General features: G+C 37.7%; 1 protein-coding gene across 13 annotated transcripts in view; it reads right to left on the minus strand.

Annotated features, from left to right (window-relative positions):
• Positions 1-855: 855 nt before the first annotated feature.
• The window catches only part of PRKD1 (protein kinase D1), a 156,910-nt gene continuing 139,360 nt past the window's right edge, over positions 856-18,405 (minus strand). For 6 of the 13 annotated variants that reach the window (XM_026068882.1, XM_026068880.1, XM_026068878.1 and 3 more), the window contains 2 exons: positions 5,255-5,340; positions 856-1,871 (listed from right to left, as the gene is read on the minus strand). In XM_026068882.1, the coding sequence (XP_025924667.1) occupies positions 1,653-1,871; positions 5,255-5,340 (305 nt within the window). In that variant the 3' untranslated portion in view covers positions 856-1,652. Of the gene's footprint in view, positions 1,872-5,254; positions 5,341-7,268; positions 7,470-12,234; positions 18,271-18,405 lie in introns of those variants that run through there. The other 7 variants (XM_026068872.1, XM_026068883.1, XM_026068876.1 and 4 more) reach the window with 3 other exon arrangements.

The following is an 18,405-nucleotide window of genomic DNA, read 5'->3' on the forward strand; positions in this document are numbered from 1 at the left end:
AATAGAGGTGCCATTTCTTCATTTCATCTATGGTACATTTTATCTGTCCAGTAGAGATCCAAAATATGTAGGAAAAATTCTGCTGGCTTTGGTTATGTTATATATCTGGCATAAACTTCCTTTTGGATAAAGCTCTTCTTGGACTAAAGAATGGATTTATCTGAAGAAATGCCGTGTACAGATTCTAACATAAAGCCAAGATTTGATTAGTAGAGGTTTATAGTATTTGGCTTTTAGCTCTAATATTAGCTCTGATCCTTGTATCACTTTGGTCTGGGATTTTGTGTGTGGGGGGGGAGGTTCTTTTACACCTCTCTCTTCAATAGCTGCATATCAACTGGTATTTCAGAGATAGCTTGTGGCATAGAGTAATCTTCAGCTTGTCAGTGACTTACCCTGGCACATGTTTTGAAGTGCAGCCTGAACCCCTCTCACAGTTGAAGCTAAATGGGTTAGAGTTGGAACACCTAGTAATTATTAGAAATGGCAATTAATATCTTGAATGTTTTCAGGGGAAAGGTGGAGGGGAATCCATGTTACCTTGTCAGTTCAATAGGACTCAGTGGAAAAGCAAATCGGCACATTTCACTAAAATTGGAGTTCCTATTAATTTTACTGGTGCAAAATCAGTGTCTGCAAATCCCTCCATCCCCAAATATGTTTCAAATCTGATCAAACTTAGGTTATAAAATCAGTCCAAGGGGGGCTATTCCAGAATGTGCTTTGCAGGTACATGGCTTAGCTGGTAACATTTTCCTACCTCTCTCCATGTGGACTTCTTGATGATGAACTTTCCCCAGCTACTTCTGATCCCATTCCAGGGATATTTTAAACAGAAAGATTGATCAAATGAACCTATTTTAACAAGACTTTTATTGAAAACATACACAAAGGCAACATGTTATTTAGCTTCTGAATGTACATATTAGAGAATATTAGAGAATATTAGAGAAGAATTTTTTAAGAAAAAGAGAAATACAACTGACACATGCTGCAGTTTACATTACTAAGGCATTTAGGCTTAAGAGCAGGTTGTACTGTGTGTGTCTGTGTATGTAGATATATATACACATACACAAAAACACATACACAGGTAATCCGATTTGAAACTGTACAGTGCTGTGCAATTTATTTTATGCTTTTTTGTATTTTTTTTCTTTTTTCCCCACACTAAATAAAGCTTTTATCCAAATGGTAGAAGTTGTTCACAGAACAGCAGTAATAATCTACTCTTCAAGAGTTTGCTTACAATTACAATACTAATGATGCACCAAAAAACCCCCAAAAAACAAACAAAAAAAACAGATCTTCATGGGAAAGTTCTTTCTTACTAAAACGAGGCTCAAGTAAGAAAAACACTAGTTTGCAAAGGCACAGTGGAGACAGGTTTTAATGCATTAAATACAACATGAATCATTCACAAAAAACAAGTTTAGTGTTTCTGGGAACTTTTGTAAATACAACACAGTTGGTCACACAAAAATGTTTCTGTTGATTTGTCTTGGCAACTCGGATACATCAACAGTGTAACAGCATAACAGCTTTGTTCCCATCTGACAGAAAATAATGGCAGTTCTGCAAGGCAAACATTAAACCTGACTGTATGTATTTATTAATTCCACAGTGTTTTGACAGATTATAGGGGATGCAACTTAAAGGATGCTGACACGCTCACTGAGGGCTTTCATTTCTGTTTCCTCTAGCTTGGTGTTTTCATTATGGTTAGCACTTGGACTGATAAGGTGTGCTGGGTACTGCAATCCGTGTTCTCCTGAATACTGTTCCCATCGGGAGTCATCGCTTTCATGGGTGATGTAACGTTCCCCTATTTTACATTCGAGTTCCCTTAAATCTAACCAGGTTTGATAGTCCTGAAATAAAATAACAGTATTAGTTTTAACATTTCTAAAATAAATGACATTCCCTTCTACTCCCAGTGATATGAAAAGTACTATCAGCTTGGCTGATAATCTAAATGTCATGCCTTTCTAGTACTGCAAAATAGAAAAATCATGTAATTAATAAAATATGAAATTTGTCTATAGAGACAGGTATCATCTTTAGAAGATTGTTTGATAAATTAATTTTGTTGAACTGTCATTAAGTGTAATATGGAGGTGTTATAGGTGGTTTTGTAGAATGTATTGGTAGTCTATGGATTTTTATGACTTCTAAATGAGGCATGGGTGGTTTAAAAAAAAAAAAAAAAAAAAAAAAAAGCTGTTTCCTACTAGCCAGGAGATGAATAAGAAAGAAGAAACATCCTTCTCTAAATCATACATTTATATTCTAATAATCTATATCAGATAGTCAAGACAGTTGCTCCATCTCAATATGATGGTGCCAGATATGAACTCAGCTTGTGCTAGAAGAAAAAATCTTTTCCATTCTTAAGCAAGTAGTAGTGTGCTCATACAGCTACACATCAAAGCTGCTTTGGAATTCTGTTTTGACAGTCAGCAGTAAGAGTGGAAACTGTGCTGGTTCTCACACTGTTTAGCCTGTAATGCCCTGCAGCTTCTGATCTGCCTGAAGTAGATCTCAAGTATAATAATCTTCTCTGCCTGTTCACACCCAAAATAACCATGAAACCATAGTTCTAATAAAGCCAATCCTAGTCCCATCCAGCCTAGCCTCTGCTCACAACCCTGTATTGAATTTTGTTTTTGCTCCTCCACCTTCTCATTCGTGAAATGAGTGAAAATGCTGGTCACCTAGCCAGAGCACCAGAACACCAGCACACTTTAAATGCACAAAAGCCTTCATCCTTGCTATCTCACATCCTTAGGCCCACCACCTACACGGAGATCCCCTCAGAAATCACCTCTACCTTGCACTGCCCTGCTCCACTGTTATCTTTCCTCAGCCCACGAGACTGGGCTCTTCTGGAAAGAGGAATCTTCCTGTCCATGGTGCTAGGGCTGCTGCTGTACTGCCTTGCCTTAGTTCACCTCCAGTCCCTATTGCACAAGGGATAAAAGTAGACATCTCTGCACGTGAGACAGCCAGCCTCCATGCTGCAGGCCTTAGCCCAGCTTACCTCTCTGGTCCCCAATACCTCCAACAAATACATTCTGGTTGCCAGGGACAAGAGAATGAACATTTGAAGAGGAAAAAGCTAGAGAGTGTCAGAAAATCTGGGAGGAAGAAAGCAGGCCCAGTAGAAACATCACTGGGGGCAGTTTTCTAGCCCACTTCCTCCTATTCCAGCAGGTCTCCCTCTAGTCTGAGAAACAGTGATCCAATATTAAGCTACTGGAACAGGACGCAGCTCTCAGTTCAGGTAAAGATTCCTTTCAGATTGTGGACTGGATATTTGATTTGTGCCATGCATTACTTCCCTACATGCAAATGTGGATCCCTCAGGAGAGAAGTTATAATGATAACAATTAGTAAACATAAGCAACACAACTTGACTTTAATGTTGATGCAAGTAATATGTATACTCAGATTGACAAACTTTGGATATGTTACGGTTAAACTTACTAAATCAAGAAATCAGGCCATTCTGACTTGCAGTCAGATCAGAAAATACAATGATACCACTCTTGTAGATTAACAGTCCAAAATACAAGGTCTGTTTAGAAATAGACTTTTTCATGGCTGGATTTTAACAGAAAAACTGTTATCCAAAAGATATTTACAAAGGCTCCGCTGCAAATAATTGCTAAAAGGACAGAAATAAATTATTCATGTCCACCTTAAAAATTAGTGGAAATATTTCATGTCTTTTCAACAATTAAAAAATGCAGTTCAATGACCACTGGCCTTGGTTACCCTTTAGACATGTTTAAAAAAAAAAAAATCACATAATGTCATGGTTCATAACTAGGCTTTTTTTTTTTTTTAATCTTCTCATTTGAGTAGGAGTTAATAGCTAAGAATAACTGCTGGTGTTGGACAACTGGAAAAAAGATTATTTGGGAGTATTTAGACACTGTAATTAGGAGTGGTGGAGTGTGTGCAGGAAAGATGAGTGTTGAAGCTGATGTCTTAACTATTTGGAGCTTGAGCTATGTGTAAAATTCTCACAGGTTAAGAAGAGTGAATGATAAAAATGCTGAGATAGAAGCTTAAATACTCATAGACTTAAGACTAAAAATGGATACAACGAGCTGCCCCTTAATACCACGCCCACTGCTCTCTTGAGCAGGTCTGATCAGGGCCCCGAGACCCCCCCTGGCCGCCCCCCGGGCGCCCCCACCCGCAGCCGCGGCCCCACCGCAGCCCAGCCCGGGGCCGCCAGTCGCTGCCCCGCGGCGCCGCAGCGGTGCCGGCTCCAGCCCCGCCACGGCCCGGCCCCTGCCCGGCCACGGGCCCCCCGGCCCCGGCCCCAGGGAGGTGCCCGGCGCTGGCGCTGCCCCGGCTGCCCCCGGCCTGCCCGGCTGCCTCGGGGCGGGGGGACGGGCCCTGGCGCTGCCCCGGCTGCCTCGGGGCGGGGGGACGGGCCCTGGCGCTGCCCCGGCTGCCTCGGGNACGGGCCCTGGCGGCCAGGCCCGGCCCGGCACCGCCGCAGCCCCCGCCGGCACCGCCGCCCCGGGCACGGGGAGCCCCCGGCCCCCGCGGAGCCCTGGCAGGTCCTGCATGCCCCCCTGATTTGTTTTTCATGATCCTGAGTTATATAATTAAAGGAAGAACTATCCTAATACCACTCACTGCATTGATTCCATTTTCTGTCTTCAACTTGCAGTGATTTGGCTGCTGCCACTATAAAAAAATTCAATAGATAAGGAGTAGAAGACAGTGGCTGCTGGCTCCTCAAAATATCATAACATTTCAATTTTCAGTTGAAGGCTTCAACTGAAAGAGGCTAATATATTTTCCTGGAAAGCATACCACTTCGCTAGTTCTTTCTGATGACTGTGAAGTGGCAGCCCATTGATTAGCTTTAATAATAAGTGAATCAGAGTAGAATTCAGACAATGAGAAATTATAAGTCAAATGACTGCAAAGTTTTTTTTGTTTGTTTGTTTTTATGAGAACATAACATAGTCTCAGTGAACAAATGAGATGATAAAATATTTTTGTAGGGTATTTTGAGAACATGAGATAAGTTTAGTATTGGAATCCGGTACTTCAAAAGTTAATTAGAATCTATAGGTAAATTGGTGAAGGAGGATGAAGTTCTCAGCAGCTGAAAACATCATCAGGCTTGTAGATTTACTTCAATTCTACTGTGCTTAAAGACAAAAAGATGTTTTATATATGTTTAGAGCCTAAATACGAGGAAAAAGCATGGAATTTGTAGCAATACCTGTAACCACGGATGGCTCAATGTTTTGTCCACACTGTAGCGCTTTCTCATTTTCACTTGCAACAAATTATTTATGAGATCAATAGCTGAAAAGAAATAATATTGGAAAATGTCAGCTAAAAAAATATACTTGTTTCAGTTACAACGTACAGATAAAAATATGAAAACTGCAGTCGGAAAAAGAGGACAATTGTCAATCCAGGTTTTTTTAGAAACTGCAGTAAATGCAGATCTCCCTGAGGGTACCCATGCACCCATTCCTCATGGGACTACAACTCTTTTACTCAACAGTGCCTGCTGGCTAGTATATCCTGGACCTCTTTGTGGTCATTTGCAGGCATGCAGTGAACACTGGAGACAATTCTCACTCAGCTCACTCACAAATAAAAAAAGTAGGTGAGGACTACAATATCCCTTGGGTACCACAGCAGTATACAGTAATACATATGTATATGTATATATTTCTTTGAGATTGTCAGCTTCCCAGATACTGAGTGGAGAAATCAGGGTTTGTAAGTAAAGTTTGCAACACTGCTCTTCTGAACTGAGCATTGCCTCTACCTGCTAGTCAGCAGTCTGGTGTTTCATAAATGCTGGAGGGCTACTTTGGCTACTTTATAAATTACTGAATGGTTATGTTTTTGAAGCAGATCAGTGATGCACAGAGGTTATAGTAATGTGTGCTGTGGTGCCTGAAGGGAAGAGGCTCACCAGTCAATGACCAGTGCAGTTCATTGAGTGATCCATTTGCAAAAAATCTTTGGGATGAGATTTCTGAGCTTTGAATGCACCTACAAAAGCTATCAAAAAAAAAAAAAAACAAAAAAAAAAACAAAATAACAGACAAGAAACATATAAGGTTATAATGAAAGGTTAAACTCTCTTCTAGGTGGTGCTTAAAGTTCAACCTATGCTCTGGAGAATCTTCTTGTTATATAATAATTGACAGGTCACAAGAAATTACAGTATCACTGTAACTTTGCCGTTTTATCACAATATACCTTGGCTTGTATACTGTCCAAAATATGCTGGTTTATATCTCTGCTTCTTTCCCTGTATCATGGTGAGTGGGCAAGATTGTCTTGCAAGTAACATGGAAACAGGGGGCATTAATTGTCAACTGTAGGACCACATGGGTTCATTGAGGAAAACTTGTTCTGGGATCTGCAAGACTGATGTTGCTGCCAGCTAAATAATAAATAATAACCATGCCTTAAGAGCAGGAGGGAGGACAAGATTCTTTAAACTGGGAAATCTATGACATCATTGCATTTTATGCAGCAAAACAGAAAAGCTTTTCTCTTTTTGAAACAGTCTTCCCACCCTCCACCTGCCACCCTCATTTGCCAAATAGACTTTTTTGTGTGTTTCTGTTCTGGGGGTAGATTGCTTGTACCTCCTGAGAGCCTGACATGCCAGTTCATGCAGCTAGTGTGGAGGCAACTGCACTGTGGTCTGGGTGTAGCCCCGGCTATGGCTCTGAGTACAGTGTCCAGGAAAATGGGAATGTATGTGGCAATCTGTCTGGACATCTGCAGTAAGTCTGGCATACAGAACTATCCTTAGCAACAATGGACTATCATTAAAGTAGCCCTGACTTCCTGAATTTTATCTTGGAAATCAAAGCAACTGTGGAAATGAGATAGAACAAATCTCAGGGCTTTTGACAAAGAAGGGATTGCCAGAGGTTCTGAAACACACTTTTCTGGAGCAGATGGCCCTAATCTTACTTTCTCTGTTGTGGACAAACAGATTTTTAGCCACTGGTTCTTTTAGTATAAGGTATAATTCATGCTAAATTCTCTAACTCATGTTTATTTTGTTCACGCTCAAAATGTCTGTGAAGTGGATATGGAATCATAAAGCCAGTGAAAAGCCAATAGACACCATGGATAGATGACAGCACACCAAAAGCTCATTGGCTTCCCAACACAGAAGGGTTAATTTCCCCCCCCCCCCCCCCCCCCCCCCCCCCCCCCCCCCCCCCCCCCCCCCCCCCCCTTATTGGTAAAGGAAGTTCTTGAGCTACAAAGAAGAGACAGGAAAGCTAGTCAGTCATATTCATGGTTCAAATTTATGGGTGGTTGTTTCTGTCTTGTCTTGCATTCAGAGTTTAGATGGCCAACTGGATTGTAATGTTGCTGTGATGAAGTTCGGAAAGTGATACCCTTTCTTCATTTAGAAGGTCTAGTTATAGAATGACTTCTCACAGAACCTGGGATAAAGTAATGGTGGTTGTTTTTATTTGATGCTTGGAAGAGGAGAACATGGTCCTTACCCATGGCAGTAAGCTTAGGAATCAGCCAATATCAGTATATTCTGCAACATTCTCATCCTACCCTTAAATTCTGCATAAGTTATGGCAAGACTTTAGTCTGTCTTTTGCTAAGAGGGCCACTGCTGAATGTGAATTTAATAGGGATTGCATTAAATCTAGTATCTTCAGTTTTATAAGAGATCATTGTTCATCAGTTTCTATGAATCTCAGTTTGGCAAATGTGTCAAGGAGTTGATGAAGCGTTGATTGTCCTGGGAATGGATTTTTAGTGGAAAATTGTCCAGATATAAATACACGTTGCCTAAGATTTGCCTCCACTACTGCCAAGCTCCTATTGAATATTCTTGCTGCCATAGAGTTTCCAAAAGACAGAATTAATATCTCTGTTATGCATCTGAAGTACTTCTGTCCAACACACTGGAAGCAGATATGGCCATGATCCTGTGTTTGAGAAGTTAAGTGATGGATTTATACATAGTTATTCAGCCCCTCCAGGTTAGAACAGGATGAAGACGCACTTGCCCCTTTTTCTTCCCTTCAGAATAATGAAATATAAGATGTAATAATATATTTCTCTATATTCTTGGGAGATATTGTCAATGGCATGTTGAACAGACCAGAAGGACATTTGCTAGATGAGAGATGGCACACGAAGAAGGATAAGGAAGGAAACTAAGAGGATGGTAAAAAGGCAACTTCACAGGGTGGTAAGGACTGTCAGTACTGACCAAGCATTTGTTCTTGGGAATGTCTGAGGCTGTCTGGTGAATGTGACACAAACAAGTGAAGGGCTCATCTGAACTTATTGGTTATCAAGCTGCATGTAGCAGAGCTTCAGGGAGTTGTTTGTTCCATGCTGTAATGCTTTGATGAAGCATTTTGACTTTCTGGCAAAAAGGTATCTGGTCAAGGAATACCTTGTGATGGATCGCAAGGCTCTTCTAAACTTTGAGTGTAGCATGTTTCACAAATTTTCTTAGTGAAGATTTCACCTCTTTTGAAAGGCAGGACAGCCTGTGGCCTGTACTTCGTAAGAGATGTTAGACTGAGCTTCCTGATAGATTTTTTTTTTTTTTTTAAGAGTGTTTTTAGTGTCCTTAGTAAAAATAGAGAGTTCCTGAAGTGTCATGAAAATCATTTGCCATCAAGATGAATGCCAGGATGACAGCTAAGCTTTGAAAATGAGAGGGAGAGAGGCCTTTAAGAGGCATACGACAATGCTTCAGGATCTCCCTGGTATATGCATACCAGCCCACAGAGCTGTCTGCCTTTTTCTGGATGGAATGGCATCAAGCAAGGCGTTAAAGTTGTTAACATTACTAGAAGAGGTGGGTGTTCCTTAACAGAGGGGATGATTAGCTTAAGCCATTTTCATGGATTTGGATAGCTTATGCCAAATCTCTCTCATGGATGGCAGGGTAAATATCTCTGTTAGTGACTCTGGAGAGAAAGGCAGTGACATCAGCAGCACTTGCAGGAGAAGGCCAGCTTAGACTTGATGAAGGCATCTACTGCCTTCAGGGAATTGGGCCATCAAGCCATTCATAATGATCCAATATTACTGGAGACAGTGTTTCAGGTTTCTTCTTTCCTCCCTTTCCAAGACAGTGAAACTGAGAGGGTTACCTTGAGCTCCAGCCCCAGTTTACACAGATGATCTGCTTGTTTCACCACTGGAATATTGCTGTTTCTGTAAAAAGTTTTGGTGTTTATTGCTAGTTCTTTATCTGGGGTTGCTCGCTCCAGAAAAGTTTTGAATATCACTTGCCTCCTAACAATAAATGAGGACAAATTCAAATGTGACTACTGTGAGGATTTAGGGCCCCAACTCCATTAATTTCAGTACTCTAAATTTTCATATGTAGCTGAAGAATGAGATCAAACATGAGTTCAGGCTGCAGAATAGCATTTGCTATTTGTACCCTCAAGGCACACGTAATTGTACAATCTAAGCAAAGCCCCCTTCTCAAGCACAAAAGTTCCGAGTCAAGATCCTGGTGATATGTACTGGCAACAGGAGTGCTGTGTAATGGAAAGCAGAAGCAAAGGAGTTCAATGCATACAGGTTTAGTAGCTGAAACTGAAGGATTAAAGGATTTTCTTAGGAATCTAAGATATTCTGTCAATGAGAAAATTTGGAGCTTAACTGGTGTTAAATAAAGTACAGAGGTTCTGACCCTGATAGGGTCATGGGATTATTTAAAGGAAACGAGGAAAGATCCTGGCTGTTCTGTCTTTTATATCTTACACAAAAAAGAGTGCTGTGCTGATAACCACTGACTAAAATAATTTGGTCTAACTACAGTGCATGTAAGTTGCATGAACTGTAAGATTCATGCTGACTTGATTTCAGAATTAAAAAGAATATATATATATATGTATGTATGTATATAATTAATGGTTTGAAAATTACTCTTCAGGTTGCACTGCTAAGAAACACTGGAGATAAAAACTGGAAAGGTATTAACATTTAGTTTAGAAATTCAATTCAAATCTGACTCAGGGGACCAAAGTCAGAACATAAAATTTTCTRTCTAGGAAGAGGAAGAAGTTTTGAGAAACTAATTTAGAACATCTGCACTATATTTTAAAAGTAAATATTATGAATTTTCACTGGAGACTGATCTTTTTTTTAGTCAGATTTTAAAGTTATCCTTGTCAGATATTTTAGGAGTTCTATAAAGGTTGACCATACACCTCTATGTATATAATATACAACATTATATACAGTAATTAATAAACGTATAGAGTTAAGAAAGTCCATCTACGATCTGCACATCTCTTAGCAGAATCCCGTAGGAATTGTCATGGAAGCAAAACGTATGCAAGTTCCAAGTGTTACTGCTTTTCCAAACACATTTATGAGCTTGTGTTTACTTCCTGTGATTAAGGATAGCAAAAACAGACACCTGAGGGCCTTACCAAGTTCTGTGAGTTGCAGACTTTGCTAAAGAGCATAAATTAGTCAACAGTTCCTCCTGACTTCCAGATAGCACAGCTGCTGGTCATTTAAATAGATGATCATTCAGTGGAATCCCCAATGGGGAGATTCAAATGCAACCTTAAAAAGCTATATAGCCCCTTGATTTTAGGAAAAAATGCTTTTTATTTGCATTGTACTAGAAAGAACCTCCTGACTCAGGAGGTTTATGTTTCTAAACTGTTTAATGGTATTTTATTATGGCAAATAATTAATTGTAATAAAGATAGTAACAGTCTACACACAAGGATCAAATTAACACATGATAATTACAGTCTTTATAGGAATGATTGGTTTAACTCAGTCAGGATGTAATCCACACATTAACACAGAAGTTTGCAAAATGTTTGTAAAACCTATTATGTACTACTTCATTTAGTCCTACCAAATAAGCTTTTGCCTTTCACAGGTTATAAAGAAGAAATCACCCTAAGAATATTAAGAAAAGAAGTGCTAAATTAACAATAAATTCACACTTGGTCTGGAACTTTTAAAGAACACCTGTAATATCACGTACTCTTATAGCTGTCACTTGTAAAAATTTAAACTGATGCCGTCAATGTAAAACTTATGACTTAGGCACTAGATTCTTCCAAGTATGGCTCTGTTGGTCAGTGGTATGATTTCTACGCACACACACACACACACACACAAAAGCTCTAGTGTACATGCAGTGAGTTTGGCAAAAAATATCTTTGGCTGGCAGAGTTTATTGGAGTCAGCTGTACTATTAAAATAAATCTGTGGCAAGCAGAAGTAGCAGCTCTACAAGAGAGGTTTTCTAATACTGTTCCATACTAGCAAACATACCTAAGTATGGCCAAGACCTTAGTTTAAAGAGCTAGTTAAAGATTTACTGGGATGGAGAGCATCTTTGAGCTATAACATGTACTTGACCTCCTCGTACTTAATGTTCATTCATGTGACTTTCTCATTAATGCGTGAAACAGAGTTTCTATTCACATTATGCTGAAACAAGTCTATAAAAATACTGGCTTGAAAGCAGCTGCACTATTTATTCCTGACAGTGTAACAGGCACACCATGATAAAATTTAACACATGGAAGAAATTGCATAGTTTCCTCCCAAATTACTTAATCTGGAAGATGGTATGAAGCACCTAATCAACACTGAGCACACCACAGAGTTTAACAGGGTAGCAGTAATAGCTCTGTTGGTAGCTGATGCAGAAAAAAATCAACAAAAAATTTGTGCATACAATGATTTATGAAAATTCTGTAACAGAAAGAAGCATACACTGAATATGCTAAAGCATGATATAGCATAATTTAGGCCCATGCAGCTCAAAAGAATTGCCACCACAGTGAAGATACGTTGGGTAAAATATAMTAATAAGCACAGGGACAAAATCCTTCAGGGAATTTTGACTTTATAATTAGCAGCTTTTTTTTTTTCTTTTGTAAGCTGTAGCTAAGTCAGAATAAATCAGAATAAAGCTTTTCAGATCATGCAAATTTGGTGGACTGAGAGGTCAAAGTTGGGATAAAAAAGACAGTTGAATACAGACTCCACGTTTAACAGATGTGAAATTTACAGCTATAAATAGGAGAGAATTCTGCAAGTAGATTCCCCTGTATTAATATCTAGAAAAATTCTCCAGTGAAGTCTGAATTAACCTTATCATATGAATATTGTAGGAATTCAGTGTATTCAGAAATGGAAACTGGCTTGACAATAATTGAAGACAGAGAGGCTATAATGGTAGATTGGACAGGGGAATGTTTAATGACTGTGACAAAATCTGTTTTTATACAAAAATATTACCAAATACTACTAAAAGAAAATATCTCTCCACAATAATGTTTTATAATTTTATTTAGACATACAAACATGTGCTCGGCTTTTGGGAGTATTCTTACAAAAGAGAGAGAGAGAGATTGTTGGAAAAAGAGGCAGGGAAAGTGCAGCTGTTTGCTTATAAAAAAATTCTTTGGTGAGATTCTAGGCAGACTCTCTCAGTTTTTGGAGGCCTGCAACTTAGAGTTCCTTCACTCTCACTTATGAGTTTCTCCACTCTCACTTATGAGTTTCTCTCCACCCCGATTATAATGTTACATTAATCAAGTTATATCCCTGAAGGCACAGCATAGATTACTGTTGTATTAGGTATATAAAACAACTAATTATTCGCAGTTAAAAAAACACCTTGGATGTTTTATCATCATCCCTATATGTACATCTCTTGAAAAATTTGTATTCCAAACTTTTTGTAGCTCCTCCTCTTTAAAATACTTTTATTTTATCGCTATTACTTGCACTGTTGTAATAGCTAATGCTTCAACCCAAGGTCAGTTTCCATTACGCTCTATACTGTAGAAAAGACATATAAAAAAAGATGGCCCTGACCTGAAGATCGTAATACTCAAAATGAAAAAGGAAGTGGTTGTAACTAAGAAATTATGTGGCGATGACAGTATAACACAGCACTATACACACAGCAGGTGCTTATCAATTGTTCTGTTTTTATATTAAGCATCTTATCAGAATATCTTAATGGATGGAAGTGAGGGAGACACAGAGTGATATTATGGCCACTTACATAGACCTCCTTTTGTGCATCACAACTGAAATGGAAGAAATCATAGAAATGCCTGTTGGAAACTCAACAAACAAGGGATGAATATATTGCTGTCTTAATGGGGGTGGAGGTCAGAATTCTCTCTGGAGGATTCTGTGAGATATATATACATATAGTGGAAAAACCTTGAACTATAAAGATGAGTAACTGGGTTTGATGAAGTGAGATAAGGGACTTTACAGGTGAAGTCTGTGCTTGAGATGTGATGTTTGAGAAGCGTTCTGAATGGAACAGTAAGGAAAAATCAACTTGTCAGAGCTATGGAAGTTGAAAASTCTTAGTTTTCATAGGTTAATCTTTTAATGGGAGAAAGGGACAGAAGAAGCATTACACCAAAAAGTCATGCCAGAATGTCTCAGCAGGAAGAGATGATGAAATTAGAACTTTGTCCAGATGTTAAGATATCAGACAGAGACCTTATGGAGAGAAAAGAGTCAAAGGCAATGACCAGACCACATTTCTCAGTGACAGAGAAGACAGTACTGTTCATAGTGACTAGAAGAAGTTAGACATTCATAGATATCATCCGCATATGGATGTTGCCCTCTTTCTTGGGTTGTGATTGTAGATTAGTTTAATTTAAAACATGGCTAGAAAATGCTAATGTGACAGTTGCAGTGCATACAGAAAAAGTAGTTTTCAAGAAAAATAACTAAAACAGACCACACTGCTACATTCATGGCACAATTTTCCTCCAAAATACAAACTTTCTTCCCACATGTTTTTGCTCTGAACTTTCTAAATTTTAAGAAGTGTATTTTTTATATAATCAAGCAGCTTAAACTGTCGTAGGCCATGGATTTTTACAAATCTATCACCTCATTATCAGCAGAGTTTTGATTTTAGAAAACAAGAGAATTTTATCTTCAAAAGTTAAAATTTTAAGACCAATAACTTAAAAAACAAACACAGAATGGGAATATTTATTTAGGGTACTTTACCACTGTTATTGCTCTTCCAGATACAATGCTTACGTATCACCTATCTTGTTTTTTTAGGGTCCCCCRCCTTTAATTGTTTGGCTCTGTCTCCCAAACTAGAATGCTGTTGCTTGGCAATACCAGAAAGAGCATCTCCTAAGCACAACCAAATACTAAAACCAAAATGGTGATAAACACAAATCATTCAATCTAATTTGTGCACAATATGTTAAATCCAATGAAATACATGGTTTTTGTAGAAAGAAACTGAGCTTTTAATTTCCTCTCTGATTACAAGAAAAATAAAAATCTAAGCAAACGTGGCAGTTAGTTAGTTTAGCTATTCTTGAACTTTTTAAATGAGTAATGGTCTGGAGAGAGTGCTCAAAAAACCAGAATACAAGTTTCATGTCTATTTTGGCTCTCTGAGCCATAGTAATAATCATAAGAAGTAAACAAAAGCTTTGAATACTGCTCTACTTTCCTCAGTGATGACTTTTGCAATAGTCATGCCAAAATTCCTAACGCTGCTTTCATTAGCTTTTCTTTGACTGATTACATGCCCTTTAACAAAATTGCCGTTTCACAGACATTGGCAATACATTTGCTGAGGATTACTTCCCTTATTCTAAACTGAAAATGGCATAACAAGGTAAAAAAAAAAAACAAAAACAAAAACACACTTTTGAAACCCTTGTGGTTGCACTAAAAGTACATACTGAGAACTTCAAGCAAACAAGTGATTGTGTTTTAACAAGTAACTAGCTTAGGTGTAGCAATTGTTCATGATCCTAGCCCATTACATTTCTGAAGTAAAGCCCCTATCTCTGTTTCTTATCTGCTCCCAGTTGCTTTGAGCATCAGGCAGGATTGTTGATACATATAGCAATAGGTTTGAATAAATATCAATATTAATTTTTTAGCTTAACTTCATTTGTAATTCCTTCTACAACTTCTCACTGTTCTGTAATAGTGTTTCTAGGATTATCATATTATGAACGTTCATAGTAACCAATACTGTTGTATTTCAGAAGTAAAAAAAAMCAGCCACGCATATTGAATGTAACATGCTCAGAGAATCTGAGCACTTTTATTGGCATGCATAAATTAGAGTTAATATTAATTCTTGTAGAGGGTAGCCTAGCTCTTCTAAGCTCACTGAATTCTCAGTTTCCTCTTGCCATTACTGAGACACGTAAACATCATCTCTGGATGTAGCTATCACTTTTTATTTAAAATCTAGCTGTAATGTACATTTTATAGAGTCTATTGTTAAAGAGTGCTTGGACCCAGTACTGTCTTTTGGACATATGGGAAGAATGCATTTAGTAAAGGAGAGAAAAAGAATAGTTACATTAGTTTTGCTTATGGTAACCTTTTGACAAAATGGCTCCTATTTTTCAAATTCATACAGCACCACATTTTAGAAAGATCTTTTTCCCCTGTATTAAAGATATTATTTATTTTGTATTTCCATCATCTGTGGCAAGGACACTTGTCTAATCAGTTCTGGTTTCAATTTTCTTATGCTACAGCAGTGCACCAAAATTTGGGTTGCAGGCTTCTGTGGGGGATGTAGCTGTTCATTATGTTTTGAGTTTCTATTAAATATTTGCACTAGTTTTGCAAATATCGCTAAATGAGTAAATTGGATCTAACTGCTGGAACTTCAAAATTTTTTTTCTTACAAGTAAATAAAACTTCAATAACTTTGTTTGAATTTTAAAACAAAGAATATTGCCTCTTGAAAGAAAACATCTGTATCTATCCTTCAAGACACACAGTAATTTTAATCATACCAGCTTTAAAGAGTTAGGTTGATCAATGTTCGTTTATGAAGACCTTGCTGGATTATACTGCATTATCACACATCCCACGCTGCTATATAATTCTGTTGCATGTTTGAATGGAAGAACTAGTTAATGATAATTAATGTCCTGTTGGGAGAATTATTGCTGTGGTAGGAGTTCAATGAATTAGTTTAAAAGAAATCTATTGTGCCTTTAAAAAAAAAGTATATTCTGGGTCTTTCTATATGAAAATTTGAAAATTTTAAAAATTTAATCATAGATGTGTGTTAAAACTTCTGCTGAAAAATATTCAACAGTTAAGAATAATGGGTAAACTCAAAAAAAGAATAATCGAAAAGATGTGGCAGCATAAATATCAGAATTCATCAGCTTGACCTGCATAGGAAGCTAGAAGAGCCTGTGACAAGCTGAAGGAGGATTTTTGAGAGCAGAAATGTAAAATGCTGGAGTTGAAACTAGTTCTCTCTGAATTTCTTAGGTTTGTAGTGCTTAGTGCAGAGAAAATTGCAAGTCCTATAATGTATTTTAGCATTAAATGAATTTCATGTTACCATAGTTCATATTTAAATATATGGACCTTATCTAATCTTTTTTATCTGCAATGTTGAGTAAGCAACTTCATAAAATGTTTAAAAGCACCTGTTTTCTCCCCAGAATGTTATGCTTCAGCCATTTGTAGCATCAATTATCACACCACTATTCAGAACTGTAATCCAGATTAGATGTGTTAGGATATGAGGCTGTATCTCACACATAATCACACATAATACAGACTGGATGAAGTTATTTTATGTACAGGGCTTATGCAGCTGCCTTCTTGTGACCTGCATTTGAGTGTGAACATGTGGTGACAGAGAATTGTTTCTTTAGTTCCTTTAGCTAATCTGTTACTATTGTATTTAGATTGGAGATACTGTTTAAGCTCAATATGTAAATCTTAAAGTCAGTTGTAAGACATGCTGGATACAGACCTAGGTTCCAAATCTCAGTTTTAAAAATAATGGAGTAGTTCAGATTTAGATTTTGGTTCAGCACAATGAAGTGGCTCATCAATTAGCAATTCAAAATATGTAATAAAATCACATTGCATAAGTAAATTTTAATTTACTAATTTGTTAAAGTGTGTTCTTCCCTCCTTCTCCACGCTTGCAGCCTTATATCCATTGACTCTTAATGAAGGCTGTGACTCTAGAAAGGATAGCTAACACCCCAGCAGGTGAGTTTTCTATAGGTGCTCTATTGAATCTTCACAGCTGAATGTAGAAATTGATCTTCTGTCTACCATAGTAGAAGCTTGTGGAAGACAATTTCCTGGAGCCTCTTCTGTATTGATTAGCATTTTAAGGCTAGATGAAGCATTGCTGCCAACAGATCCTGTCAGCTTACATAGCAAAAGCATATGGAAGTTCACGAGGTTTTCAGCATCTACTTCTGTAGAATTATATATTTTTAAATTATTTTTAACAAATCTCATCAAACTTTATCTGCTACTGAGATTAAAATAGCAGACAATGTACTCAATGCATTTGTCAGCTGAGAATCTCATATGATTATATTGAAGGGAGCAGTAGGCACACTCCTTTAAGCTACCATTAATTGTCTGAAGCTCAGATAAACTGTCAGCTGTAACTGCACTGTAAATAACAGAAATCATAAAGTCTAATTTTTTAATTCAATTTGGTATGTATTACAATTCAGAAGAAAGAATTTAATGTTTATAATGATCTCTCTGTTTTAGGAGTTATGAAGCAACCTTGCAAAATGTTAAGGACATAAGGAAAATGTAAAAAAAAAACCCCAAAACTTTAAAAAGCAGAAAATCAAGTTGTCTGAAAATGTTTGATATGTACAGGAAAATGTTGGTGAAACCAGAACTACCATCATTTGAAAATGCCCTACTTAGTTGTGTCTAATAGAGAATAGAATTCAATTATCTTCTTTAAAGGTATTCATAGTGAATTATTCACATTGATCTTTTATTATCAAAAATTTCTGATACTATTGACCAGAACGCCAGTTTCAAAACTCTCACTGGTTATCTCTAAGTCTTTTTTTCCCCTCCCACAAAGTCCATTCTACACCACTTTCTCTCACTGTTCTTGAAACCTCATCTCTCTCTCTCTCTCTCTTTTTTTTTTTTTTAATCTTCTCCACAGAAAGACTACCAGGGTACAGCATCCTACTGAATGCAAAACAGATTACTGACACAAATGGAATGTGAAAAAGATAGTAGAGATACTAGGGCTGAAAGAAGAGGTACAGAAGTAAATATATGCAAGGTCAGTTCCAGCAAGTGAGGGTCCGCAGAAGATTCTACAGCAACCAAATCTGTAGGTGCCTATATGCCTCCTTCAGCACCTCCTGGAGAGATCCTAGGCTAGGGGATTCTGCCATATATGCAGTCTATACAGGCTCTGCAAGGAGATGTCTAAAGCAGTTAATAACACAGAACAGAAAATTAATCATTATGGTATCTTGAAATTTCAAGTCTTTTCTTCACTGATATGTACAGGAAAAATAAAATACAAAAGCAAATACAACTATATTTTTTAGCACATATATA

Source organism: Apteryx rowi, unplaced genomic scaffold (assembly GCF_003343035.1).
Source record: "Apteryx rowi isolate R43461 unplaced genomic scaffold, aptRow1 scaffold_280, whole genome shotgun sequence".
Classification (NCBI taxonomy): domain Eukaryota; kingdom Metazoa; phylum Chordata; class Aves; order Apterygiformes; family Apterygidae; genus Apteryx; species Apteryx rowi.